This window comes from Dipteris shenzhenensis, chromosome 12 (assembly GCF_047967505.1).
Source record: "Dipteris shenzhenensis isolate YYH24624 ecotype China chromosome 12, Dip_SZ_1.0, whole genome shotgun sequence".
Lineage (NCBI taxonomy): Eukaryota > Viridiplantae > Streptophyta > Polypodiopsida > Gleicheniales > Dipteridaceae > Dipteris > Dipteris shenzhenensis.
The window spans coordinates 6,025,790-6,045,934 of record NC_141607.1 but is presented as its reverse complement, the minus strand read 5'-3'; the positions used below and the strand labels follow the sequence as shown (position 1 = coordinate 6,045,934).

The 20,145-nt window shown below is 39.0% G+C and overlaps 1 protein-coding gene across 1 annotated transcript; it reads left to right on the top strand.

The window, feature by feature from the left end:
• The first annotated feature begins 17,162 nt into the window (after nucleotides 1-17,162).
• Nucleotides 17,163-18,817, top strand: LOC147895734 (flavanone 3-dioxygenase 2-like). Its single transcript, XM_087382829.1, has 4 exons — nucleotides 17,163-17,486; nucleotides 17,725-17,942; nucleotides 18,086-18,407; nucleotides 18,608-18,817. Exons 1-4 carry the CDS (start codon nucleotides 17,163-17,165, stop codon nucleotides 18,815-18,817), a joined length of 1,074 nt encoding a protein of 357 aa, XP_087238955.1.
• Nucleotides 18,818-20,145: the final 1,328 nt, after the last annotated feature.

Genomic DNA, 20,145 nt, shown 5'->3' with positions numbered 1-20,145 from the left:
AGTTGAGTGTAGAGCAAGAATTTCTACAACATTCAGTGATGATTTCCTTGCTAGAGGAACATCTCCAAAAAAAGAAAAGAAACTATAAGTCAAAAAATGAAGCAATATATAATGACACTGGTCAACAAAGTGGGTAAGCCTGAGTCTCAACTTTTGAAACAACAAGATTAGATTGATTCATTATAGCGGCTTGACATCAAGCTAAATTCAAGCCTAAATACATTATCAGGGCTCCTAAATAGAGCTACAAATGTAATAGCAAATGCTACCAAATTTAAAAAAAATTAAAAACACATTAGAAACTCATAATATATTTTAACTACTAAAAAAATATTTCATATATAGCTAAATAGATGCTATATTTTATATATGTCAAACTTTTAATATTTGTTATGTATGACACTTTCAATTTACATATGCTTTAGAAAATTCTACCTTTTATAAACATATATAAAAATATCTATTTAAATATAATTTCCACACTTTAAAAAATAATTATAATTATTATTAAAATTTTAGATAATAAGTTTTTGACAAAAAAATATTTGTAAAATGCATTTGTAAAGATAATTTTTATTAATTTCTTATTCTTCATTTTAAATTATAGGTTTTACATGATGTTGAAGACAATAAATAAGTCACATTTTCATAATGAAAGGAGATATTTGTCAAAATTACAACGATCATTGATATCAATTACGCAAAAGATTAATGAACGATTCCTCTTAGCATATGGACTTAAAGAAATCAAGGAAGATATTACATTTTGTAACTCTATAAGTTTATACATAACATTAGATTTAAAGTTAGAAGAGAAGATATGTTATCATGTAAATAATTATGGAAAATGACATGATTTACATGTTATAGGACCTAAATCTTTACCAAAATTTTGGGAAGAAAAGAAATACAACATTGGTGTAACACATGTTACAATTTTATTTGAAAAATAGAAAATTCAAATTAATTATCAGCTTTAAATATGTCTCCTCATAGGACTTCATTGATGGATTATCAAAAAACTATTTCAAATGGAAAGAAAAAAGAAATCAAAAGAAAGAGGATAACATCCACTGCCAAAATAAAAGAACAAGTTCAAAATCTACATATTGAAGCAGTTATGTATTCAACAACATGCTACAATCTTCATCGACAAGGAAAACAAATAAGGAAGAAAATGAGGAAGTTCAAGCAACAACTTAGTGACTTCAAGAACCCAACTTCATATTTAAACAATTGAATCAATGACTATGAAACTCAAATTGATGAAATTTTGTGTATATCAATAACAAATATAGTTAGGAAATATATTGTGCATAAAGGCATTTAATTTTTAAAATTCTAAGAAAATAATATAACATAAACTATGTACATTGAATACATTTTAGTCAAGAAGGCATAATCATTGAAATTAATATCAATATTGATATTGTTTGATGAACATAATGCTTATATTTAAAAATAAGCTTATTTTTACACATATGTATCACAAATGTCAATAAAATGAAATCATTGTCATACTACTGCATTATTAATAACACATAAACATTTGGTTGAGAGAGAGAGAGAGAGAGAGAGAGAGAGGAAGGGAGGGAGGGAGGGAGAGGGAGAGGGAGAGGGAGAGGGAGAGGGAGAGGGAGGGAGAGAGGGGGGGGGGAGGGAGGGAGGGAGGAGAGTCATTTTCTCAAACTCGAAGGTTGTAATTCGGAATCCTATTCTCTATGGAACATCAATTTGGCAAGGATGTGCATCCAGTTCCGAGAAAAATTCGGCTCGGGGAGAGGTGCATAGCAAAATTCATCGGACTCTTTTTTCATCCTCTTCCCTCTCACAGTGTTGGTGGAACAGCTTCAGGGATGCTGTCCAAATGGTTGTGTTAGATTTCACGGCGAAAAGGTGTCTTGACAATGGGTGGTCCTTGTAGGTGTGCAAGTCCACTTGCATGATTTGTTCCTCATGTCGCATATAGATGTTATCAGTATGCCATTCGTGTATGAGCCCAAACAAGTATGCCATTCATGTATGAGCCCAAACATTCATAAGAAGGGCCTGCCTAGGATGGCTTCATATCCCGGTTGTTGCTGTGGGTAAAGTCCAAGACTACGAATCTGACAGGGTACGTGAACCTGAATACTTTGATGTTAATTACAGTGAGGACTCCTAAGGGTTCTACGGTTCCTACCATCGGCCAACTTCACCACTAGATGGGTTTGCTCGAGCATAAGTTTTCCCCACTTTATCTTGCATTCCTTGGTACAAACACTCACTCCCACTCCCCCATCCAAGATGGCATCAACCTTTTGGTGCTGATAGGTTATGTGGATAGCCGCGCTCGTGTCATCACCTTCAAAGTATTGGCCTAACTTATTTATGGGAACCTTGGGTAAGTTATGCCCCTCCCCTTGCGATTGATCGGCCTTAGTGCTAGCAGGTCCTAGGGGCAAGGATCATCCATTCATCCAAATGGATAGGTCTCGCTAGAGGATAGGATTCCCTCTCAACAAGGAGGCGATTGGCATTTTTATCTCAATCAAGATGAAGCCAGCTAACTTGGCACTATTGCACGGTTCCTATGAGGTCTCCCTTCCTACTGATAGCAGATCCTCGAAGCCATAAAGGTCTCCTTCCTCCTATAGGTTTTGCAATACTAGTCCTCTTGGAACATCCATTGCATCAAATCTGGAGCCTCTAACTTATAGAATCTAAAACGTTCTTCTTCTACCCTTTTTGGCACCATGAGCGCCTTTACCTCTTGGTGGTTAATCAGGTGGGTTGGGTGGATGGTATCCAACCCTCTACTTGCCTTGAGTCTATGCTCAAACTTTTCTTAAAAGTATCATACCAGGTCTGAGCCTCTATTACATATTGTTTTGCTAGGACTGGGTCCGGATAGTCTTCCTTATATGGAGGCAGAGGTGCGAGGCCTTGGGCCTACACTGGCTTGTTTACATCTAGGCATGGAGGTACACCCGGGTCACCCTAGGTGGAAGTACATTCAGACGTAGAGGAGGTGGCGAGTGTTGTTGTTGTTGGAGCAAGCATGGAGACATGATGGAGGTAGACAAGATGTAGAGACAATGGCACAAGTATGAAGGCAATGAGCAATTAATTCATTCATAGAATGGAGTACATATAGGCAACTACCCATGAGTATGTGGAATCTAGATCCACAATTATCTCAACTAGTAAGACCACCAATGTCTCTTAAAATCTCTCACAATCACACACCACACTCCCATATTCACTCAATCACACCTATTGACTGACACGTCATTAGTCACACCTAACTCAAGCACACCTACACACACACATGTGTTCACACACTCAATCACATGATTACTCATAGCCATAGACCTTGGTATGATCCATTACATCAATTTTTTCTTCAGTTGTCTTCTCATAGAAACCATCTTGAATGAGCACCTGGCCGGCCCCATCACCTACCCGTATGGCTTTCTTGGACCGAGTTTTTGTGAGTTGAGAAACCTCAGGGCTTTGTGGCAAGGGCCATTTATCCTTTCTTGCATGTTTCTTCATTGCCCTACCTATGGCTTTGGCCTGCATCCTTGTGATGACCTTCAAGGGTACCATGGCCACCTAGCGTTGTTCAATATTGAGCAAGTTAAGGCTGGTGCTCTTAGGCAAGGTGACTAGGGTGGTTGCTGGTCTTCTCAAGGGACAATCTTTGAATAGATGCTCGATTCCACACCCCACACACAAGGGTGTAGGGCCTGTGGTGGGGGGAGAAACTGGGGTAAGATCCCTATAGGGGCAATCCTTTAAGAAATGCAGCCCCTGACACTTGAAGCATGACACTAGAGGGTTTGAAGTACCCTTGTAGGGGCACTCACTTGCCTTCTGTGGAACCTGGCAGGTATAGCATTAGATCGAGGGCCTTCTAGCAACATAGTTTATGTCTGGAACACTAGGACTTGTTGATCCTCTTGCAGGAGTTAGTGACTTAGGGTACCACTTCCTTCCTTGTAAGGTAAGTAGTCGAGGGATCCGTGGTCCGGATCTATCTCGTCCTAATCATTGGGCACTTCCTCTACCAATACTTGATTAGCGGGAGCTATATGGGGTAGGGGAGGTTGAGAACCTTGTATGGGTAGTGATAGTGTAGCTTGTTGCACTCTTTACTGGCCCAGACTAGCCAAAGGGGCACCTTTTGCATTTATAGGATTAGGCAGAGATGTCAAGGCTAATGGGGGTCTTACTTGATACATAGGTTGGGGCAAGGACCTCAAAAATCCACATTGGGTGGTATTGTGTGCAATAGAGGGCTGGCCTTGTCCTAAGGCAAGGACACTCATTGGAGGGATGTGATTGCCATTACATATCCCGCACCAGACATTTTCTCTTCATGGAAACAAGTGGGGGTTTCTTGGCGCTTCCTTGAAGGTCCCTCACCTCCACCGTTGGCTCAACTGACTCAGCAAATTTGAGGCCAGCTCACTCACATCCAAACCCTTGGGCTCGTTGATATCCTTCTTGGTCGTCTCCACACTAGATGACCTGACTGATGGTAATGCTTCTGATGAGGTCAGGGTTTTATCTGAGTTAGCCTTGTCCATCATATTATCACTTATACGGATAGCTACCTTGTTACATAGTTCGAAGGAGGTAGGATTCATAACCATCAGGTGGTCATGCGGCTTCAGGTCTGCCAATCCAATGAGGAAGTGGGCCAACAATCATTCGTCGATCATCCGCTCATATGGTTTGTGGCGAGAATTGAGGTGCTTGATTATAGCTATGTAATCCCAAAGGTTCTTGATTCCTTGTCATTCTACTTTACCTCATATAACTGATTAATCGGGCTCCATTTATGTCCACTGGGGGCAAACCTTACAATGAAGGCTTTTCTCAGTGTCTCCCAGTTGACTTTTTCTTCCGAGGTGAGAGACCTATACCATTGTCCTGCCTTGCCATCCAGATTGAGACCAAACACATTAGCCATTTCTAGATCTCCAAGAGCTCCAACGGCTTCACATATTTGCTCAAATCGCTCCACGTGGGAGACCAGGTCTCCTTCTCCAAAGAACTTGGTCATCAACTTAGAGATGGCTATGGGTAAACTCCTTGAGAGTTTCATGATCCTTGCTAGAAACACTGGGATAGGTGGGGGTGGTGTGGCTTCCCTCCCTAGCGCATTCACTGGGATGCACATCACCTCATCTGATAGCACTGTTTGGGATGCTGGTGGAGGTGGCACCATTGTGGGCCTAACGGGACGTTAGGGTGGCCTTAAGCCTACTAGCCTTGGTGGTTGCATCCAATGAATGGTTGGTACCGGCATTGGGGCGGATGCACCAAGGCCTCCATTCATTGGAGCAAAAGCTGCGGGTGGGAATGGTCGAACTCCTAGAGGAGGTGGGTCACGGGGCATTAGCATGGAGGGTCCTTGCATTGGGTGATTGGGTGGAACTTGTGGTGCCAAATAGCCGACGAAGGTTGGGGGCACCAGGAAGGTTGGGAGTTCATAAGACGCCCCTCCTTGGGAGCCTCTCACATCTCCTCGGCTAGGGTCTTGTCCCATGAAGTCCCTCATCCAGGGGTCTTCATCCTCCATGCATTCCCACTGAGGATGCCATAACAAAGCTGTGTGCCTTGGGTCCACAAAGGTGGGGTTTCAGGCCCTGTCCGTGGTTCAAGAGCTGGTTGTTGTTGACCTTCCCTTCCCATAAACATGCTAGCGAAGGGGTTCTCCATGTCTACCGAACTTGTTCAGCCTAGACATCCAAACATGTTGGTGATTGTACCTCTTAACCTGGACACTACAGAAGGAGAAAGAGAGTTGGGGGAGCCAAATTAGTGAAGGGGGCCTTTGAAGCCCTTGGACCCGTTGGGTCTTGCATCTCCTCGTTCAAGCTCTCAGTCTCGTTGGAGCTAGGATCCTCCTATTAGGGTCCTATTATAGAGTGGGAGCTAGGAAGCGAGCTTCTGGTTTGGATAGATTTCCAACTGCAGTGAAAGGTGGGCTGAACGTAGCTTGAAGCACTATCCTCAGCCACGGGCTCCTTGGACAAAATTCTTCCAGATCGCAAGTGCATGTATAAGACCTCTAAAAGGGTACACTATGGCTGAAACTTTAATTCTTTATTTTTTTTAAACTACCCCAAAGGTATCCCGATAGTCGTAGGGATAGGACTATAGCAATGGTCTTAGGGATAAGCTTAACATGCCGGTCAGTGAGATATGAGTATGGCGACAGGCATGGGGATAGCTTATGGCGCCGGTCAACAGGATGGGTAGTGCCACATGTCGGTGGTATAAGACACAGGTGGTATCCCCACGGTGGTGGTGGGGATGAGAGCTAAGACTATGGTTGGTGGGATAATGGTATGGCCATGCACGTGGGGATAGCGATATGGCAATGGGTGTGGGGATAGCAATATGGCAACAGTTGCAAGGATAAGATTAAGACAACGGTTGACGAGATAGCAAAACGGCAATGGGCATGGGGATAGTGCTAAGGCCACAAGTCAACTATGGGATACTTGATTCTGACATGCATTGATTACGGTGGTAGGTTAGCTGGCCACGGTTCAACAAAGTTTGACCGATGGGATAGTGCTACAGCGACGGTCAACTAGATAGTGCTAAGACATCGACCCATGGGGATAGGACTGCATTATGTCACCGACTGATTTTTTATTGTTCTTGATAGTTTTGGAGTTTTTGTTCAAGGTTTTTTGTGATAGGGGATGCTAAACTATCTAGTCTATGTACTCACTGCAAAAAAAAGAAAGAAAAACAACATTTGAGTGCAAAAATGAGAGATTTCTTGAGGGGTGACTGTCAACACAAAAAACAACTTTGATTTTTAATTGATTCTTCATTCTTGGTTGTTTTTTGTGAGATTTGACATCATACACACTTTAGCAATCTCAGAAACTACCATCCTATCATTTTAAAACACTGAACAACCTCAAAAAGAAGCTTCCTAAAGAAGCTTCCTAAACTCAAAAATGCTTTTCAACATAAAATGATAGTTTTCTATTTCTTTTCAGTCCAACTCACACTTCCCTCCTCATTCCTCTACTAAAACTCCACTAACAAAGCTCCAAGTTAAGCTTGAAGCCATGTGCAATAGGTAGATTACGAAAGAAAGCAAATGCAAAGCAAAAGCATACCTTGAACTCCCTGGCAGCAATGGCAAAAAGGTGTAGCCTCGACGGTGACTCACGTGTCATGGGGATCTTGAAAGAATGCCAATGGAGCCTCCACTCCAAGCTACTCCTTGTGAGAGCAATGCAAGGCATGAGCCATCCGCATGTGTCACTCAAGTAGCTCCCGGATTGTTGCAGTGTGTTTCCACGAGAGAAAGAGGGAAGGGGGAGAAGGGAAGAGGAGAGTGAAGGGGGATGGAGTGGCAAACACAAAGGCACTACAAAGGAAACAAGAGAACACCAAGAGACACTTGTGAAAAGAAGAGGAAGAGAGAGGAAGCTTGTATTTCAAACTTGTGCATACAACAACAAAGACCAAAGTCAACCATTTGGTCTTTTATACAAGTCACCTTTTGAATGGAGTGCCAACCCTTTTCCTTTTAGCACTCTCTCTTTCTTTACATTTAAAAGGCTCTTGGACCCGTAGGGTGCCAAGTCATCTTTGGTATCCTTTCCATCTCTCTTCTATTGTTCCACTCTTGTGTGTCAAAAATAGCACTTGTGTTAACCATATAAGAGTGCCAAATAGCGCTTGTGTTAGCCTCATACCTCAGAGGCCAAAGCTATTTGGGACTCAAACCCCCTGAAGCTTGTATCCACTTGAGATATTTGTGGCAATCTGCAGCTTGAGCCTGTAAACGCTTGGGATATTTGGGGCTTAAACCCCCTAAGACTTATAATCGCTTAAGTTATTTGTAGTAACGTTCAAACCCCATGAATCTTGCATTGTACTCCTTCCATGGCTACAACCGTTGAAGTAAATCATGAAGCCTAATCACCTCTAATCACTGATTACCCTGCATTCTGTGACTGTACCTTGTGGATGTTAACAGATGGAAAACCATGGCAACAACGACATTTCTTCAACCTATCCTAATAAAGATGAAACCATATCGCAATATGGGTCCCTCAACAACCCGAGATTGTCATACATGAGATTGATTGATTGGAGGAAGAACTTAATGTTTCACAACATCAACCCGAGATTGTCATTTGGAAGGTGAATTGATTGTAGGAGGAACTATGGGAAGGCCTTCAATATTATAAGGACCCACAGTTTGCAAAGTACGTTGCTGAAGGCTCCCGTTGTGCTGTGTGTAGAGTGCATTTCATTGAAGCCTTGTGCACATCACAAGTTCTTCAAAGATCTCGAACATGATCTCTTGGAACTTCGGCTACTCTGTTTTTATAATAGTAAATTTGGATATATACCACCCAGGTCTTTCTTAGAGGCTGACCACCCCTCTAATATAGTGGGCTTTTCAATAGAACTTGAGATTTAAGTAGCAAATTGTCTTTGAATTTTATCAGAATGTGCCTACTTACCATAGCTATTAGAGGTGAGAAAGTAGATGTTGTAGCATGGCGATAGTGCCGAATAAGTGGTTGCCAGTGCGGTGGTGGTTGCACACTAGGATATTAACTACCACCAGTGCGATGGTTTGCTTTAATTATTACAATATGAATGGCATACAATTCATTCGTTTAGGATTTGTGGTCACTAGCCCAATGGCATAAATCTGAGAATAGATAAAGAGAACTAGCCTAAAGGGTATTGTTTTAATATAGCACTTTGCAACAATTTTAAGATAGCAATGCAGTAGTACAAGATAAGTGGTCACCAGCACAATGGTTGGTTGCACACTAGGCTATTAACTGCCACCAACATGGTGGTTTGCTTTTGTTATTACAAGATGAATGAATGGCATAGGATTTGGATTAGTTATGGGATTTCCTAAAAGAAGCGCAGTGGTTGTTTGGGATATACTAAAAACAAGTGTGGGATTTATTGTTTGGGATTTTAAAAAAACAATTATAAAAACATTGTTCCTTTGCAATGAGACTACATTTTCTTAGTACTACCTTAGTTGTATCACTCCAAGACACCGCAAGATGTGCTCATACATGTCTAAATCCAATTTGAAGACACTCTTGCCCTTCTTTCATTGTGGCATAGGTTGCATCTGGAACTTATTAGCTCTTACCAGATGAGATACACAAATGTTTGAGCAGCAAAATTTTCAACCACCAAGTTTCCCCCCTCCAATGGTACACGTCAGCAAAATTGGATATCCCAAACAATTGCAATGTGGCCTAAAATGCTTCAAAACACAAATAGGCCAAAGGGCATACTATCGGGTTTGATGCTATGTATTATGAAATGCAATGACCTTTGGCATGCTTATGAGCCATATAGCAAGCATGTGCATGGAAAAAGAAACAATTCAAATTTGTAAATAGTGTTGGATTTATTAAAACATCTTTGCACATGCACAAATTGCAATTTTCCAATTTCTTCCATTTTAGGATGAATTTAGATACGAATAATCCCACTAGTTTGGATTCAAAATTTTCAATCCCTTGGTTTCAACAAATCAAAAAAAAGTTATGGAGCATGCCCTCAAATGGGTGTGCATCATTTTAGCACAACATTGGAGGCATGTTAATCCATACCTAATGTTCTCACTTAGGTGTGTCCTTGGGTTCAAGAGAAGCTCATGTAGTGTACTTTTGAATGATTACTTGGTTGCATGTATGTAGAGAACAAAATTTTGATTTTTTTAAATAAATTGCTATATCTTATACTCTTCAGGATGCATGCCTCACATGCAACATAGCACTCGTAATGCTTTAATATCTCGTTTTAAATTGTTATTCCATTATTTTTTGATCTCATGCTCAATTTTGTAATGTGTACTACGACTTAAAGATAAAGTTTTCCGAATTCCATTGAGCAATGCATAAGTTATGGATCATGCAAGATACCTATACATAGAAAATTCCCTGGACCTCACAAAAAATGGCTACACCCAAGCAATCAATGACCCCATCATGCACCCTTGATGAGGATTTGGATTTTGTTATAGTTTAAGACCTATGCAAAATGGGAGGTATATTTCAAGGACATGCCCAAGCTAGGCCGATACTAACTCGTGCACTTAAAAAATTTTGAAGGTGCATAGGGACAATTGATCAAGGGGGGCACTCAAGGACCTATATGTGGAATACATTGGTTTTTTTGTATTGAAATCTAAGAAATACATCAACAAAATTATTTCCAAAAATATAAAGGATGAGGAAACCCTAAAACGTTCCTAGTTTTAACATCTTATAGTCCTTGCTAAGCCCGACCTCTAAGTGTTATTCCATAACCATAGGCTCAAATTGTAGCTTGACCTTGTAGTCCTCATTCCTCAAGTCTCAAAAAAATTCTATATTTCCATTGGAATTGGGTTTGATCTAGAACCACCTCACAACAATGTTCATTTCCTACATTTTAAGATTGACTTGGACACAAATTTTGGCCTTAATCAAATATGTGGCTGCAGATATAACCACACATGTAAGGTTCTATTGCTTTCCACATTCAAATGTATCAAGTCCATTTCACCATAAATTGCACACCATATACATTATAATAAGCCCCATCTTCATGCTCATTCCACCATGAGATTAGCTATCCATACCAGTGTTTTGAGCAAAGAACCCAATCTAGGTGCATTGTATCATGAGGCCAGATCCATGATTGAGGGTAAAAGAGTCTTAAGGTCCTTATGGAAATTAGTTCGACACCATCCATGTCACTTAAAGAATCTATTCTTGGATTTGCTTTGTGATCTTTAAGGTGAAATATTAATTGCAACTCCAAGAAAAAAGTGATAATGCTCCATGCATGCAAAGATCTGAGGTGTTGTGGAAAACTTGAGATGAATTATTAACAATTCATAGTTGAGGGTCTAAATAAACCTAGATGAAGATCTTTGCCATTAAAGCTATTTGGAATTAATATTTTCCATTTTCTCAATATAAATTTAGTATGGCATCATACGATGTATTGATAATTTGATAAGGAGCTATGCCAATGTTCTATCAATCAACATGGAAATCTATTAATTGAAAGGCCTCTAGGGAGGATCTGAAAAAGAACCCAGTTTGCAGTTGGGATTTCCACAAGCAATAGGACATAGCACAAGCAAGGTAGGAAATACCTAATGTATCCCAATTTGATAATTTTGATGGGGGTAGATCAATTTTATGAATTTTCATCAATTATCATTTCCTATCTCATCAAAGTGGTTTTATTCCTCTGTATGGATGCCTACTTTTTTAATTGATAGTGTTTGCTAAAGCATGTTACTGGATGCAAAGATAGACTAGGATTACAAACCCCAGAGGTATAATTATGCCTATAAGAATGAAATAGCCAATATCTCTTATTGGATAGAAGAGCATGGAAAAATCTTCATTGATATAAGTAATCCAAGGCATGACTCTAAAAACAAATCCTTTTTTTTCAAAATCTGCATTGGTCTTAGATAGTGGATTTAAGGAACGTAGCATTTCAACAATGCATAGAGAGAAGCTAAAAGAGGAGGTGGTTTCGAAGGCAATAGGGTTGACAAGGGAGGAAAAATAGCAACACGAGGTTGAAGAAGAAGAGAAGGAAGTGCATCTAAAGAAAGCCGAGGAGGTTGATAAGAATGACATTGAGGATGAGTCGAATGAGTCCTCTTCAAAGTGGGCAAATTTGTCCTATAGTTCTTTGTGATATTTATAGACTTTTTTTGGAATTTTAGGAGCTAGAGGTCCAACATACTACCCAATACAATATAATATCTTGGGATGATGAGTCATTGTAAAGGTCCTTCCATAATGTATAAACAATCTATGCACATCACCATTTAATGAAAATTGAACTACCCTAATCTACCAAAAAAAAGGATATACAATGTTGATATAAGCATTGATACATTTTCTAGGGATTTATTGATAACTATTTTGATGCACATCACCATTTAATGAAAATTGGATTTCCCTAATCTACCAAAAAAATATGGATTTATTGATAACTATTTTGATGGACATCACCATTTAATGAAAATTGGATTGCCCTAATCTACCAAAAAAAAGGATATACAATGTTGATATGAGCATCGATACATTTCTAGGGATTTATTGATAACTATTTTGATGCTAGTTTGATTTTACTCTTGATGTAATATTGAAAATGATATTTTCATTATAGTTCTATCATAATATTGGAAAAAATATTATCAAATGGGCCCCATTTGTGATGCCTTTACTCCGGATCAAAAAACTAGTTGAAGTCAAGGATATGGATTAATCAAAAATAGATTTGAGAATTGTTATAGTAGAATTTTATAATCTCTTTACAATCTCTCCATCAACAAAAGAAATTTGGATTTTTATATCAACCAATGTCTAATAAGTTTGCAAAGTAAGTGCTACCTAGTCTATTACATCACATGTAGCTATCATGCTATAATTTTAATAGTATACATTACAAGCTAGTTGTATGAAAAATAAAGTCCTAAAGGCAACTGATCAACAATAATGTTCAAGTAATGATTATGTGATTCACATTTGACTTCAATGTTGGAATGAAAAAGGTGCATTTTAAGAGCATTTGAATACAATAAAGTCTAGCATCATCATGTTTATGATCTCAAGTACCTAATCTTCAACATAGTAAGATATTTTGATAGCTTATAGTACACTCATATCTCAAGATATAAATCACTCCAAGATGCTAGAAGGTTTACATTTCATGAAAATAGGTCCATATCTTGTCAAGATAAAATCATACCTAGGCAAACATGTACTAACAGAACAATTCACTTGAAATTCGTCCAAGTTACATGGATGCCGTTATTGCTTACCTACCCTTATAATTGGTTGGCTGAAATTCTATTCATATCTCAAGATATAATAGATCACTTCAAGATTCTAGAAGGTTTACATTTTATTAAAATAGGTCCATATCTTGTCAAGATACAGTCATACCTAGGAAATCATGTACTAAGACAACAATTCACTTGAAACTCATCCAAGTTACATGGGTGCCTTTATTGCTTACCTACCCTTATAATTGGTTGGTTGAAATTCCACTTTACTTAAATTTGTTTTTGAATCCATAACCTTGTGGTATTCTATGTATTTGGTTTTGAGAGTGCCCACATTGTCTTTTCTTGCCATCATGACTACTCAAACTAGTTGAATGTCTGGCATAGTGCATCCTTAGAATTTTCATTTATTGCTCAAGTTACTAATTGATTACTACTAAGAAAACTAGAATTATGCATTATTTGATTGTGCATTTCATATGGATATGATATCCTTTCATATGTTTTGGCCATATGCATTAGCTACTATGATGCACCTTTTAATAAGAAATTGATATAAGATTGTTCATGGTAAAGAAAAATTGCATTCAAATCTAAGAAGCATTAATGACACTTTCATAAAATTTACAAACATATTATCAATCCTCAATTACAAAGTTGGGGGATAGGGTCATTTAGCCTTGTTCACACCACAATTTCATAAGTCATGCAATGTGGGGCTGAAAAGGACCTATTTAAAAAGGTACTAACACATTTTTAAATATTCACATTTGATATCTATGATCAAAACAATAGTGTTGCTCACAATATTGTCTTCACACAGTGCTAGCTTCATCCAAATAGCCTATTTGTGCAAGATGATGGAAGTTTCATAGGGGTACTAACCACATCCACACAACATAGGCATGCATGCACAAACACAAACATGCACATAAAGAAGCACCACCAAACATTCTATAAAAAGATTAAAAATCATGATTGTATATAATGATTCCATCTAATTACTTATTTTTTTCCGAATATAACAAAAGTAGGAGCATATGATGTTATGTATCTCATTTTTCATCAAATTTTCAATCTTTTGGTTGGACATGTAGGCATAATTGTTAAGTTGAGCCCAACATAATGACTACTTGATTTTTATTCTAGATGGATTGATTATTTTTGTTTTATTTCTTGAAAATTAAATCCTTATGGCAATGGGTCCATTAGAATGAATGCATATATATGCTCAAAAAATAAGGAGGGATAGTTGGCATGGTCTATTGATGATCCAATGAGCTATAGTAGGATGATGGCTATGACATTTTTTATTTTTATTTTGGGAAAGAAAAGAAGTTTTTGTATTATGTCTTAAAAGACATAGTAACAACTAGAAGTTCCAATTACAACTAGTTCAACAAGTAAAGCCCAAACAAATGGATATCATAGGCACATATTTATCTATGTCTACAAACCTAGAAAGAGAGTTGACTACTAAATAATGAAATCCTTAGAACTATCAATATCTAGATTTCTTGAGGTCAAGGCCCATGGATACTTTAATAAAGGTATATTAGCTTGTAGAAATCTCTCTAAATATGGGCTTATGTAGTCCCCACAATATGAAAATGCAATTGCACTATAATTATTACTTGAAAACCCGCATGCATTGGTGATGCTAAATCCCAAAATGAGGTTTATAAAGTCATAATTACAATGAAAAAAGTACCCTCTTTCAAATTTCAAGATTCTAGAATTATGTTTGCTGTAATACATGGTGTATTTACGTAATTGATTCCCACTAAAAAAAGGACTGATGTGGATCATTATTTCAAGTATCAATAAGTAGATCATTAGCTTTTAAATTTGAAAATTAATGCTTGTATATCAGTGTATATCACTTTTCCATTCCCAGCTACTTTGAAATTTTTTTATGATCATGTGTTCCATCAATCACTTGACAACATGTCAACAAGTATCAAAGATTTTGTGCTGCTTTTTCAATCCTTTTCCTAAGTGGAATGTTAATAATGTATCCATTTGAATGCCACTCGAATTCATTACAATTCAAAATTTTGAAATTTTGGTCTTTTATATAGATTTAATCTCAAATTGGGATATTGTTTCATAACTCCTTAAAGTAGAAAAGGATGAACGTGAATGCTACAATTTTTGTATCATGTTTGTGAAAGAGCCTTAATATATTGTCAATAATAGTTGAACTTTTTACAAGATTATTTGGTTTACATTTCAATAATAGTATGGCATTGTTACATGTCAATGTGTATATATTCTAATAGTCAAAATTATTAAATAAGAGATGTTTGGGCACCCTCATTTTTAGAATTCCTCATATGTTTGGCTTATAGAATAGTACTCCTATATTTAATCTCAAGAAGCTCTGAGTATAACCATTAGGGGAGATTTGGGGTCACAAAAGGGCCGCCTAAGGAGAAGATAAAATAAATGCTCACATTCTTCAAGCCAATACATTCATGACACATAAGCTCCAATGCCATATAAGATTCAAATTTGTAGGAAAATTAGAACTCTAATATGCCTTGTCCAATATATATCTGTGTGTGTGTGTGTGTGTGTGTGTGTGTGTGTGTGTGTGTCACTTACATGGGACAATTCTAATAGTATAAAGTCTGACAAAGTTGGGTGATTCTACTTTATAGGTTGTCCATGACTACCAAATTTCTCTCCAATATGACCATGAACATTTTGTGAACTTTTAGAAGCCCCTTTGGAGATCACAAATCTTCCTTGAAAAGATAGCTATCCCCTCTATAGATTTGTGTAAAGCACATGCAGTGGGCATGAAGTAAGATGCAAGGAATGTACACATGACCTTTACCCAATATATAAGCTAGAAACTCATTCTATTTTGAGAAAGCAAGTACACTAATCGTATGCTTCTATCCAACTACACTTTCATTGAGCTAATAGTTGATACTCGCATATTTGAGCCCATATATGGAATTTAAAGATTCCATTTACATGTATTTCTGATATCTATGTTCAACTTCATCTGATGTAACTTCAAAATTACTTGAGTGAATTGACGCATAGGTTCTTTAAAGCTATGCAACCTAGTCTCTTTAATTAAAAAGCCTTATTAGCTTCACGTGATTAAAGTGTGCATATCACATCAAGGCACCCAACCTCTCCAATATCCTTTTAAGTAGAACTTTTTTATCATGGAGCATCTTTGCTTGACTAGCTTTAGCATGCTCTACATGTATCTCAACATGGCAAACATTAATTAATCCCAAAGCTCCCATGTCGATAAAATTCTTTTTGTAAAATAATATGACTAGATTTAATATAGCATAAGTCTAGTCCTTATAACAAAAAGATGAGTGTCATGATATAGTGCATATATTTGATAAAAGTTCAATGCTCCATCTTATGCACTTTATATATTAGTTACAATATGTAAGACCAATTAAAACTATTTCTCAAATCTTTAAGAGTTTATTTTTTGGCACTCAGACCTAAATGTTCATAGACACACTATCTTCCTCAAAAGGAGCAAAGTTAGCTCATCCCATAAAGTTTGTCTTAATAGAATAAAACTATTATTGAGCTTTGATGTTCGTATTCGAAGTTCATGCATAGTAGTCCAATGTAGTATATCTCCTTATGAGCTTTGGATGAATTGATATTATATTATGATAGCCTTTTTCTTGGTTTGAAGGCACATGCGAATGGCTATTCATTATATATAAAATGGAAATTAATGGGCTAAATCTCATCACATGTGACTATTCAAGGCTAAAGCAAAGTTTATGCTTCACTGTACATAGGCTTAAGGTCAAAGCAATGAGTGTGCAAGAAGCATTTCAATTTTCATGGGAGTGTGGGATTGTCAATATTATAAAAATGCTTTACTTTATAGGGATCTTATATAGTCAAAGATAGTAGGCTTTTGGCTTAGAACCCGTGTTGTGTTACACCGTCCTAAGTTGTGAAGTTGTGAAATCATTTGTAGAATTCCCAATCCACCATCACAAGGCCGGGCAAAAATGTGTTGACTACAATGTAGCATTGTAAATTAGAAATCATGGGGAGGGATTGCTTTGAAGAAGAAGTGTCAAGCTCAAAAAAGGGCTACTAGGGCATGTAGAGATGAGGCATGCATACATAGAACACATAGGCATAAGATGGTAGGAGTATTGAGGGTGTGCACTCGCTCTAAAAGAGAAAATCAATGTGGACATGGCCTTATAAGTAGAGCAAGGGTCGTATGAGCCCTCTACACAAGCACAACACGCACGTCCCATATTAAACCTCTCCACACGATCAGGTGCTATCCTTTGAGAGACAAATCTACTATATTCTAAGGATTTTCGTTACAATGGAATTCCCCTCTTCACACACACACGAAGAAGACACTCATCAAGGTCATGTCAACGAAGACCCTCACCTTGCCATCCTTCATTCCTTCTTCCAACACGACTCCGGCGATGGTATAATCCAGCTTGTGCAAGAGATGGTTGCTCGAGGTACCCAGAGAGTGCCCTCCAATTACATTCTTCCCGCCTGCCAGAGGCCTTGCCTCTCGGACGTTTGCCACTCAGCGCGCGTACCTATTGTCGACCTGGCGATGTTGCAAGGTGCTGACAGGGGAGAAACTCTTCTAGAAATTAGCCGTGCGTGCCAAGCATGGGGCTTCTTCCAGGTATCTTCGTCGGAGGGAGAGAGAGAGAGAGAGAGATTTTTTTACTTCTAGCTGCAACAATGCCAGTAGTCAAATTGATTCGTCCGAAGCGATTCCTAGGCATCCAACACACAGTTGAGAGGAGAGAGAGAGAGAGAGAGAGAGAGAGAGAGAGAGAGATTGTTTTTCTACCGGCTTCTGTTGAGTTCTTCGTCTAATGGGTTCGAATCAAGTCTCTCGCTCATAGAGTTGAGCGCAGGTCATCAACCATGGGGTTCCCGAAGGCGTCATCCAAAAGATGTGGGCAGCTGCCGAGAAATTCTTTGGCCTTGGAGCGGAGGAGCGGGCGCGCATTTACATGAAGGATCCTCGCAATGCGCCTTGCGATGGGTTACAGAATCCTGTCCTCGGATGGAGAGAGACGATCCGGTTTCGCGGGGTCTGGGATCTCTCCGAGAATTTACCAACATTTTGCAGGTCGTAGAAAACTAGCTGAAAGCTTATAATGTGCTCAATGTGACGTACCCCCTTACAGATTTGTCTTGAATCTCCAAACGATGGATGTGTATGGTCGGCGACATTCGTTTTACTATTCATGCTAACAGGTGGGATGTATGCAGAGAGCCAGTGGAGCATTATCTGAAGGAGATGAGAGCTCTGACGCAGAACCTGCACGAAGCGATCATGGAGACGCTGGGAGTGAGAGTCCTGGATGTAGAGAAGGCGAACGTGTCCAAGACTGGGCTGAGCATACATCTGTATCCGGCATGCCCAGACCCGAATCTGACGCTGGGATTGCATGGCCACAAAGACGTCACCACGTTCACGATCCTGCTAGAGACGGAGGAGGTGGAAGGCCTGCAGTTGCGCAAAGACGGGCGATGGGTGGCGTACAAGCCAGTGCGAGGTTCGCTGAGCATCATTCTGGGGGAACAGATGGAGGTAATGGAAAATCAAAGCTTTGTAGAGATTTCGCTGCAGGGTTTTGCCTTACTCTGACTTCGTTGACAGTAAGAGACAGAATTTTATTTACGTAGGAGCGGAAAACTTTGCAAATGCTGCGGCTGCTAGATTGTCTCATGATGCAATTATGCAATTCACGTCGACTGATCATGAGGGTGTGCACTGTGGTGGCGTGACAGAGATTGAGCAACGGCAAGTTTCAAAGCGTGCAACATCGGGTTGTCACTAATCGAAGGAAGCTCCGAATGTCCATCGCCACCTTCTTTCTGCCGCCACCACACCTGCAAATTGGCCCCCTCCCCCACCTCCTCGACCCTCACCACCCGCCCCTCTTCCGCAACGCCGCCATAGCTGATCATCTCCCGCTAGCCTCCCACTGGTTCAACTAACTAACGCCACCTCCTACTTTTTCTCCTACCAACAATTGCTCTCTCTTTTCCCCTGCCCCCCTGCCTTCGCCGTCCTACAAGCAGCTAGCGTCTATAATATATATGCGTGTGTGCGCGTGAGTGCATGCAAGTGCGCAATCTGTATCCCCTTCCTACAAGCAGCTAAGGTACCGTATGCACGAAAGAGTACTAAGTGCAAGAGCGTGATGAGACTGTAGTATGTATGCTTGTGTTTGCATCCGAGTCAATACACACTTTAGCCGCCCTTGGTTGACAGCATTTACCATCTCCAAAAACTAAGCAAGCCACGAGGGAACCACTTCCACTTCTTTCATAGCTTGCATCATGTCTCCTCTCCATGACATTCCCATCTAGCTATCATCGTGTATTTCTTTTCCATCCTCTTGATTGTATACTCCATGTAAAATTTCAAGTCATTTGCGCTTAATGTTGTAATGTCTTCCCTCTATTTGGAGTTGATGTTGTAATTTGTCTTACCTCCATTGTTTATACATTGTGAAACGCCAAACACTTTCAAAGTTAAGTAATAACAAGTTAATCTCTCCTTCATACCTACCATCCCTCAATGTTAAAGATCTCAAGTATCTTATACCGAATAGTGCAATTAGTGCGCTACTCTTTCATACAAATTTGGTGAGACGTATAACACACTTGACTTCCCAATCCCCAATACAGTGAGATATAGGTGCAAGGCCAAGGTACTATTCTAATATAACCAAGTCTTGTTCCCATTTATGCATATCCATTGGATAGGTGTTAGGATGTATAAGGTTGTCCTAATGGCTCTTAGGTCTTCAAAATTTGTTACTCAATAGAAATATATAAGATTTTTAAACCTCTTTTTAACTTTACTCACCTTGGGAAGATAAAACTCCATGTAAAAGTCATGTGCAAGAAGAAAGAACATGTGAGGCCTTGATTAACCTTATAAGAGACAATGATAGGAGAATGGGATTGCATTTCTTAATGTCAAAACTTATGCAACTAAGCAACGTTAATGCAAAAGACATAAGCTATTTGATACATGAAGCAAAGAAATGAAGAGGACACTATGAACAACATTGAAGGAAATATAGAATAATAAGGGCTATATTGATGCACCACCACCTTCTTTTTACATTTCCATCCTTTGCTAAATGTCCTTTCCTTTTAATAAGGGCTTTATTGATATAATTCCACCTTTCCTTTCCCACCTTTTCTCCTATGCTAGAATATGATGTATCCCACCCTAACTTGTTCTAGTAAGGCCCCAATGTTTCAAAAATACTTTATATAAAAGGTAAAGTTATACCACGCACATAAGTTCA

Coding starts and splice junctions, on each gene's coding strand:
- LOC147895734 (XM_087382829.1), top strand. CDS start 17,163: ATGGAATTCCCCTCTTCACACACACACGAAGAAGACACTCATCAAGGT. Junction 17,487..17,724: donor AAGCATGGGGCTTCTTCCAG/GTATCTTCGTCG, acceptor AGTTGAGCGCAG/GTCATCAACCATGGGGTTCC. Junction 18,408..18,607: donor TTCTGGGGGAACAGATGGAG/GTAATGGAAAAT, acceptor GTGGCGTGACAG/AGATTGAGCAACGGCAAGTT.